Source organism: Plectropomus leopardus, chromosome 7, assembly GCF_008729295.1.
Source record: "Plectropomus leopardus isolate mb chromosome 7, YSFRI_Pleo_2.0, whole genome shotgun sequence".
NCBI lineage: Eukaryota > Metazoa > Chordata > Actinopteri > Perciformes > Serranidae > Plectropomus > Plectropomus leopardus.
The window spans coordinates 20,907,248-20,916,481 of NC_056469.1; the positions used below are offsets into that span (position 1 = coordinate 20,907,248).

At 38.7% G+C, this 9,234-nt stretch overlaps 2 protein-coding genes across 2 annotated transcripts; one reads left to right on the top strand and one right to left on the bottom strand.

Annotated features, from left to right (window-relative positions):
• Positions 1-70: 70 nt before the first annotated feature.
• Positions 71-3,243, bottom strand: dnali1 (dynein, axonemal, light intermediate chain 1). Its single transcript, XM_042490720.1, has 6 exons — positions 3,091-3,243; positions 1,359-1,495; positions 1,110-1,279; positions 682-860; positions 248-412; positions 71-140 (listed from the first exon to the last, which is right to left on the bottom strand). Exons 1-6 carry the CDS (start codon positions 3,169-3,171, stop codon positions 105-107), a joined length of 768 nt encoding a protein of 255 aa, XP_042346654.1. The 5' UTR covers positions 3,172-3,243; the 3' UTR covers positions 71-104.
• Positions 3,244-3,908: 665 nt separating this feature from the next.
• Positions 3,909-7,093, top strand: snip1 (Smad nuclear interacting protein). The gene is made up of 4 exons (XM_042490090.1): positions 3,909-4,209; positions 4,495-4,630; positions 5,623-6,158; positions 6,362-7,093. The coding sequence occupies exons 1-4, from the start codon at positions 4,049-4,051 to the stop codon at positions 6,615-6,617; spliced, it is 1,089 nt and encodes a 362-aa protein (XP_042346024.1). The 5' UTR covers positions 3,909-4,048; the 3' UTR covers positions 6,618-7,093.
• The last annotated feature ends 2,141 nt before the right edge of the window (positions 7,094-9,234 follow it).

Sequence of the window (9,234 nt, forward strand, 5' to 3'; positions counted from 1 at the left end):
TGGGTTACATTTACATTCATTGATATCATTTAGAAATAAGACAAAAGGAAGACTGAATAACTTTCTGTAGTGGGAAATGGCTGCTGGGTTCTTGTTTGGCGAAGTTACTTCTTTGGTGCAATGATCCCTTCCAGTTGGGTCTGAATAGGAAGACAAATATGAAGATATTAAGGCAGGCAACATTGCTACTGCTGGTGCTCAATCTAACAGAAGTCGTTGTCTTTGTTACGTAATTTCGAAACATCACCTTTAGCTGCTGGTTGGATCTCTTCAGGAACTGAACCTCTTCAGCGTGCTTCTTCTCCTCCACCTGTCGCCTCTCATTTTCTCTCTTTTCAATTGCATCACTTTTAGCTTTCTGTTCGTTCAGCTGCTTCTTCAGCTCTTGTCTCTCCTCTTCCAGATCAGAGATCTAGGTTAGAAGGCACTCTTTGTTTTGTACCAGATAATGCAGGCTCAAAAAAGCCACCATCCTTATTTTGCTGTAACTGCTAAAGAGAAATGGCGCCCTCTGCTGGACATAGAGCTGAAAAACAGTTAATAAATCTATTCCTGTGGCTTTATTGAAACATTCAAAATATACAATATCTATTATCTATCAGGTGTAATAAAAAAAAATCTGACTTTTGTTTCCTTTTGCTATTAGTCGTAAGTCATAACAAAAGAACTGCATGCTCTTACTTTCTTCTCCATGTCAGCCTTGCCCTGCTCAGCCTGCAGCGCTTTCCTCATTCCAAAAGCCACACTGCTTTCGTACAGAGTCTGGTAGGCAGCGATAGTCATTTGTATTTCATCTCTAACCCGCAACAGCAGCAGACCCCTCTCTGCACAGTTGATGGTCACCTGTCTGATCAGCTCATCTTTAAGAAATAGAAATTCAGGAGAGTCAGAAAGTTGAGTTAATGTCAGTGTAAATGTGAAAAGTACCTTCGTTTGGGTGTAGGAACATTGTTATGTCACAATAAAGCCTAACAAGGTAAAAAATAAATCCAGCTAAATGGATCACAAAAATAATATGTGTCCTTTAGCTCTGTTTGTATCGTGTGTACAAGGCAGTATGTTTACCACAATGACCTCAGTTATCACCGGCACCTGCGCCTCCTCCTTACCAAAGCACTGGGAGTAGAGCTCCCTGCGGATAGGACAGATTCCTGTTTCTCTGGCCTGTCTTTGCTGCAGCTTTTCATCCAGCAGTTCTTCTAGGTTGATAACATCTGTTCTTGTACAAGGTGCACTAGACACTTGCTGCACCCACAGCTGGTTGTCCTCTATCCATTCCCTGGAAAAACCGAAGTTGAATTAATTAGAGAATGGTTTCAACATGCTGAGCAAGACATCGTCGATGGGAAGAGCTATACCTTGGTGGAAGGATTGCGTTCAGGATCTCCTCATTTTCCTGCTTGGTGCACTCAGCAGTGGCTGATTTTGGTTTTGGGGGTGGTGGGACAGGGAGAGAGTTAGCAGGTTGCTCATGGCTCACTCTCAAAAGGCGTCCCTGGAAGGGAAGAGATTTTATTTTGCATATGCACTGCAATGTTTCTACAACATTTATTATCCTTATTATATATTTTCTAAAATTGCCTTTTAATATTCTACCTTGGAATTCACTCATTACCTGTTCCAAACCCAAACTGTGCATTGCTAAAAAAAAAAATAAACAAGAAAAAAAAGGACAGTAGTAACTGCAGTAGTCAAGTACTGCAGATGTTGTCATGCTGATGTTGCCACACAGGTAACAGAAGTAGCTGCTGCAATTTTAATACTTGCACCATCTGCATGAAGAGAGTGCTACAGCTTTTTTTTTTTTTGGCTCTTTTTTTTCACAGTTTACAGACTTGAATCACCTTTTAGATAAAATAAAATAAATACAAATACTATGGAGTTTGTTGCAGTAAAACACAGTTTGAAGGTTATGTAAATTAGTATATTTCATTGAACATCAATGACTCAGGTCACATTATACTTTTTCAGGCACTTTTTCCAGTGGTGGACAAAGTATTCAGATCCTTTACTTGGTTAAATATAATACTACAGTAACCAGTAAAAGTCCTGCATTCAAAATCTTAAGTCCAAAAGTATTAGTGTCAACATATACTTAAAGTACAAAAAGTAAAGGTACTAATTATGTACAATGGCCCATTTCAGAATCATACATATGATTTAATTACAAATACTGATACATTAATGTGTTCATCACTTGAATGTTGTAGTTGGTAAAGGTGGAGCTAATTTAAATTGCTTTATTACTCTGCTTTTGTTGGCTGAACATATAAGAACATATGATAACCTATTTTGATACAAAATAAATAAACTAAGTAACTTGTTACTTAGTTTACTTAGTTTACTTAGTTTGTTACTTATAAATGTAGTAGTTTAAAAGGGCAACATTTTCCTCAGAAATGTAGTTTAGTAGAATAACAAATTAGCACAAAATAGAAATACTAAAGTAAAGTACAAGTAGGCCTGCCTCAAAGTTGTACCCAAGTACAGAACTTGAGTAAATGTACTTAGTTACATTCCACCTCTGCAGGATAAAGGATAGATGGATAAATGTGATTTATCTCCCTTCTGCCCTCTGTCTTACAGACAAGTGTGACTTGTTTGGGGGTGAAGGCACCTGTCCAGATGATGCCTTATGTGTCCATAGTTACAGCACCACAGGTTTAGGATGACTTAATGTCACTGAGTAGTGTGAATTCAAACAAAGAAAACAGGGTCCAGAAAACCCTCTTAAAATTCACAGTAGACTAGATATCGTATTTGAAACCTGAATTCACATCATTTTTTGTGCTGCATTCAGACGCCTATTGCAAGCTATTTAATGCTTCTGAACCTGAGCAAATTGGTTTGATTTCTTAAAGAAAAAAAAACAATTGGGGGAAAAATGCTTTTGCAAACTTAGCAGGAAATGTCCCACAAATCCCACAGCTCTTTTTGGTGTCACTTTCTTGTTAGTTTAGTTGTTAGTTGTTTTATTTATTTTTGTCTTTTTGCTTATTTTCAGGTAATTTTCTTGTAACTTAACGTTAACTGGAGTCGGGCAACGTTAACTGAAGTCGGGTTGTAGTGAAGTTTACTTGGGAAACTCACCTTTGGTGACTTTCTGTCTGTGGTTGTCCTGACCAAAACTGGATTGTCGTATTTCAGGAGAGACGCGGCTGGTGTAATCATTGTGTTTACCTAAAAAACGATAAAGCTTTAACGTTACACTAAAGCTTTGATGTTACACTCAAACCAGAGGCTTCTTGGCGAGGTTTTCGGTTGCAGAAACTGTTTGCTGTTGTCATGGCAACAGTGTCCGGGCGTTCCATATTAGTTTTTCCGAGTGGAACCTGCAGTTTGTTTTTATAATAAATTTTGGTGACCCAAAATATATCATAATCGTACAAATGTTAAGGCAACATTACCAAATGTAGTTATTAAAGAGTGTCATTTGTATTACAAGAAATGTAGTAACAAGTTTACTAGTGTTGTTTTTGAATCTAGGGTGTTTCATGATCATTTCTGATCGGTTGTTTTTCTTGTAGAAATTTTATTTACTTTCAACATGAATCCCCCTAGTCTATTTAGTCTTTTATTTGTTGTTTTTCCTTGTCTTCTACTAAGTTGACAATTATTTTGTGTTTGTGGTTGAATGGAGTTTACATCCTCTACAAGACATTATATGTCTATACTTTGTACGTTTTTGAGGGTTCAATAAAATAAAAAAATATATAGATATATCATAATCAACACTATAGAAGAAGCTTTAGTGGTAAGGACCAAACTTTTATCCGGTTACAAGCAAAATTTCTGCCACAAAATGTTGCTGCGTGAAACAGCTAATACCGTGAACTGTCGTCATCCGGAACCAAATGAAAGTTGGTAGGGACCACGCCGAGATAAATTCGGGGCGTACCACAGGAAGCGGAAGTGAGTAATTTGAGCATAACAATCGAAGTTTGTAAGCGCAACGATTTTGAGTTTGTTTTTGTTTTTTTATACGTTTAGGGTGGACAGCGATGTATATTTAGTAACATAAGGGTTTGATTAGAATATATATATCAGAATGACCAAAGAAAAGCGTCACAGGAGACGGGAATCACCGGAGCGGGAGCCCAAAGTTAAGATAAAGCAGGAGCAAGTGAGCCCTGTTAGGCCACAGAGATCACGCCGCTCCAGGTCCAGATCCAGCGGCAACTCAAGTCCACAGAGGAGACGAACGAGCAGGTAACATCGATATATATAGTCATTATATCACTTCTCTGCCACGTTTTTTTTTTCATTATATCATGTTGTTTATGTTTTACCTTCACAATTACGACAAACGTGTTGGTCAGTAATACTTTGTAGCTTTACGAGCTAAGAAGAATGTTTTCTTTTATCCCTAGCCTTTTTACAAACGCAGCTACAGCCCATACAATACTCTGTATTTAAACTACAGTAGTATGGCAGTCATTAAATATATATTTTAAGTCCTTTAACAGTGTTTTTGTGTTGTGTGTGTAACGTTAGGTCACCCGTGAGGCCGAGGGACCGCTCCTCACCTGGTAGAAGAGAGACATCTCCTGCCAGACGAGGCAGCAGATCACCCAGAAACAGACGAAGTCGCACTCCTCCCCATCGTGGTGCTGATGTCAAAATAAAACGGGTGATTAGGTTCTAAATTATTTTAAAAATATGCCATACGGCTTTGATAGTTAAATAATTATTGATTTGTTTCAACACTGGCATACAGCACTAGTATGCGCGAGTATGTCACCTGTATGTGTGCTACTGACAGGTAGCACTTATCATTAGCATACACTCATGAGTGTAATGGTTTTGTTATTCAAACTTGGTATGAGTGTGACAGGCGCAGAGTTTAAGAGCGCCACAGTCGCAGTTTAACTTTCAGATAACTGCTAACATGTAACTGTTGACTGGGAGTTTAAAGTTCACAGTAAAAACATCAACACTTCTGGCTCAAGGCGAGCCGGGTGTATCAAAATGAAAGCACCAGTGGTTCCACTTTGATTTATTTAATTAACAATATTGTATTTACTTCATTATAATTGCATTTTACTAGACTTAATTCAAACAGTGCATTATTCAACTGATTGATAGTGGCTACTTATGTAACTTTACTGTAACTGTAGTTCATTTAATAATTTAGCATTTTACTAGCCTACAGAAGTTTAGAGGAGATTTAAAAAGATCAATAAATATACCAAATATTGCAATATAGCCTAAAAATATTGCAATATTATTTTTAAGCTATATCTCGTAGCCCAAGTGGAGAGCCAATATTTGGCTACAGGTGGCCGTGTAGCATAGCTGCCGTGAAGGTATGAGCACATGAAAACTGCCTTTGAGAGGCAATGAATATAATCTACTCATTATTACCAGTTTTGAACAAAGTGTTTTCATGGAATGTTGTAGCTTTCATTGTAACCACATAAACTTACGGTTTGTACCAGTAATTAGAAGCATAGTCATCAGCATCATACACCAAATACAACAGTGACACAGCAACGGGCACTTTTCAGTCTTGTCAGCCTGACTGAATGTAACACAAAAACACTTTTTTAAAGGATGAACCAAACTGCAACTTTATAAACTAATAATCTTTCTTTAAATGTCTTCTTACCAATAATCTCACAGGAGCGGGAGGAGCATCGGGCTAGTGGTGATGACCGGAGAAGAAGAAACGACCAGCCAGAGGAGAGGCGTAGCAGGTGGGAATCGGACAGACCGCGGGAAAGAGATCGCGACAGACACAGAGAGCGAAGTGCACTTGCCTCTCAACAAGCTGAGAGGCAGCAGCACGATGAGAGGCGCAGAGAAAACCGTCAGCGGCGTGAAGAAAACCAAGAACAAGATTTTGGACAGTCTGGAGGAGGGAGTGACGACAATAATGACCCACCTGTTGAGAAGGAGAAGCCCAACTTTGAACTGTCGGGGGCTCTGACGGAAGATACAAACACATTCCGGGGGGTGGTGATTAAGTACAACGAACCACCTGAGGCTCGCATTCCCAAGCGCAGATGGCGGCTGTACCCCTTCAAGAATGACGAACCCCTTCCAGTCATGTACATTCACAGACAGAGTGCCTATTTGTTGGGGCGACAGAGAAAAATTGCCGACATCCCCATCGACCACCCATCCTGCTCCAAACAACATGCGGTATTCCAGTATAGGTAAGAACAAAATCACCGGCATAGATAGAAAGATCGATAGATACTTTACTTATCTCAAAGGAAATTCACGCAGGGGGGCTTGCTATGCTTTAGAAATCTATAACCATAGTCTGCATGAATTAGACAAACTCCAGTCAGTGTTGCAATGTTCTTGGATGATTTTGCTGCTGTATGAGTAATACGTGTGTGCTTTATTTCTGCAGACTGATGGAGTTCACACGTGCAGACGGCACAACTGGTCGCAGGGTGAGGCCTTACATCATCGACCTGGGTTCTGGCAATGGCACCTACCTGAACAACCAGCGCATTGAAGCCCAGCGCTATTACGAGCTCAAAGAAAAAGACGTTATCAAGTTTGGCTTCAGCAGTCGCGAGTACGTCCTGCTGCACGAGTTTTCAGATACAAGCGAGGTGGACGCCAAGGTGGAAGAGGAAGACGACGAGGGCCTCGATGAATAAATTGTTCCCATAAAATGTATTGCCCAATTCAGGTTAGGTAACATCATCATCAACTAATAGTTGTTTCTGCAGGGATTGGAACAATTTAATGACCTGTTAAATGTAGGACTTGATTAAAATAAAGGAACAAGGCTGGTTTGTATATTCTGTAACTATTGCTTAAACCTGCCACAACTGTCTCAAGAAGACTTCCTATTCTCAGGTTGTTTGTGTAATGTCTGTTTGATGCATGATTGATCTCTCATTTGACGGCGCTCCCGATACAAAGTGCTCAGTGCCAGATAAAGAAATCTTGCTAAACACAATAGTTTATTTTATATTTTTGGATCACAGTGCTGAGCACAAAGTATAGCAGAAGACTAATTTCTTGTCAGTGTCCAGGCTGTATATGTCATTGTACAATACGTGGAATGTGAACTCTCCATACAACTTTTAAATACATTGCCTTTTTGCTTTGTAGTGCAAGAGGAAAAATAGTTCATGCTGTTGTGTGATTTCTTTGACCAGTTTTAAGTGTATTTACCACTTTTATTTATCTTCTGAAGGCGACAGCATTCATAGGTGGGTATATCATAAGAATCTGGCTTTAAAGGTCCAGTGTGTAGGATTTAGGGTCATGTATTGGCCGAAATGGTATATAATATTCATTATTATGTTTTTGTTTGTTTATCTTTTGAAACTAAGAATCATTGTGTTTCCATTACCTTAGAATCAGCTGTTTATATCATACAGAGGTGCTCAAGAATTGGTCCTCTCCCACAGAGTCTGCCATTTTTGACAGCAGACAAATCCAACACTGGCTCTATATAGGACCGTGCGTGTTGTTGTGTTCTGCATGCTTGGCACGTGGTAGAAGTTTCAGCTCTGCAATCTCACCAGCTAGATGCTATTAATGCTTTGTTGCATTTCCCTCTGAGTTTGGAGCTGGGAATGACGTCACACTTAAGTTGGTGCTAATATAGTGCCACAGAGATGACATCATTCTGTAGGCAGATGCGGGAGTTAGCGTCGCCGTGGTTCCCTCGTCAAAAAGTCGATGGGATTTTTCCATTGGATCATTGTAATAAACATGCTCTGTGACAAACAAACATTTATGATACTTAGACATTTTGTTCCAAACAATCATCTTCACAAATGAACACCACTTCTATGATTTTTGAAGGTGAAATACAATCACTGGAAATAATAAGCAAAAGTTAGGCTGTAAATGATTTAACATCATCATTACAACAAGTCTGTAAAGCCATGTTCAGTGGGGCACAAAACACAAAACAATTTTTTAAAAAAAACAGAGACTTTGACTGGTTTTGACTTAGAGACGAGGGGTCCGGGAGTGCTGAAATAACTCATTATTGGGTTTTAGGACTCATACCTGAGACATTCTATAAACAGTACATTATTACAGCTTTTATTACCGTTGATGTGCGAAGCAGCCATATTGGGTTTTGAGGTCAGGGTTGGTTCAGGTTCCTTTCCTCCAGGTGACTTTCTTTTTTTTTACATATGATTTATTTATGAGATTTTCAAGAAATTTTTATACAAAACTTCAAAAACACAAACTTCAAACTTCAAAAACATGTGTAAGGCCATACATGTCCATAAAAGATAGAATTGGCAGAAAACTAGATAAATAATACAGCAAAGCAAGGTTGTTTGTAGAGACATTCATTGAAAAAAGGAACAAGCAGTACAGTCTTAAAAGGTAATCATAAATAATAACTACAAGGACAACAACAACAGCAGGAAATAAGAAACAAAAACAAAGACAAAGACAAGTAAACAGACAAAAAAAAAAAAAAAAAAGCAGATAATAATGAGTGCATGCGTAATCACAAATGCAAAATGACCTGCTCAATGCAGATGTACCACTAGGACTGGAAAAGCAGGGTTAGCAGGCCAGAGGGTTCAGGATGGTGGTACAGTGGCGGGGGGCGCACCACCGATGGGGACAATATTCAACTGAATGGACCTGACATGTTCTAGGAAGGGGAGCCAAATTTTAGAAAATTTAACGTTGGAACCTCGAAGACAGTGTTTTATTTTCTCCAATTTCATAAAAAAAAAGGGCGTCTTTTATCCAGTGAGAATGGGAGGGTGGATGGGGGCTCTTCCAATGCATCAGAATTACAGGCCTTGCTAGTAGTGTCAAAAAGGCAACAAGTTCAGAAGAGTAGGATGGCAGCGCTCCAGGTGACTTTCTGAGATGAAAATTTAAATTTTGGGGGAATTCCAGTTAAAAATTTTAACTGGGAATTTAGAATTGTTGACTTCCTTGTACAAATGTAGCATAATGTACCATAAATCCTACTCACTGGACCTTTAAAAGGATCCCCTATAGGTTCAAATCAGTGTTGAGCTAAATTACAAAGTACTCACTGACTGTACAGTGCTCTCTCTTTAAGTTTTTTAAAACATTTATGGGGCTTTTTTTTTAAATAAATTAAATAGAGGTATGGCTTGGGTGAAGATAAATACGGGACGAAACACATCTCCCAGTCCACCTGTTGTTTTTTTTTTTTTTTTTGGTCTTGTTTTTTTTTTAAACAAAAAACTTATGTAGGTTTATTTTTTGTTCAATGCAAAAGGAGAATTTGAAATTCAGTGGCTCTACACTGTG

Coding starts and splice junctions, on each gene's coding strand:
- dnali1 (XM_042490720.1), bottom strand. CDS start 3,171: ATGATTACACCAGCCGCGTCTCTCCTGAAATACGACAATCCAGTTTTG. Junction 1,280..1,358: donor AACGCAATCCTTCCACCAAG/GTATAGCTCTTC, acceptor CGGTTTTTCCAG/GGAATGGATAGAGGACAACC. Junction 141..247: donor GATCCAACCAGCAGCTAAAG/GTGATGTTTCGA, acceptor CTTCCTATTCAG/ACCCAACTGGAAGGGATCAT.
- snip1 (XM_042490090.1), top strand. CDS start 4,049: ATGACCAAAGAAAAGCGTCACAGGAGACGGGAATCACCGGAGCGGGAG. Junction 4,210..4,494: donor CAGAGGAGACGAACGAGCAG/GTAACATCGATA, acceptor GTGTAACGTTAG/GTCACCCGTGAGGCCGAGGG. Junction 6,159..6,361: donor CATGCGGTATTCCAGTATAG/GTAAGAACAAAA, acceptor TTATTTCTGCAG/ACTGATGGAGTTCACACGTG.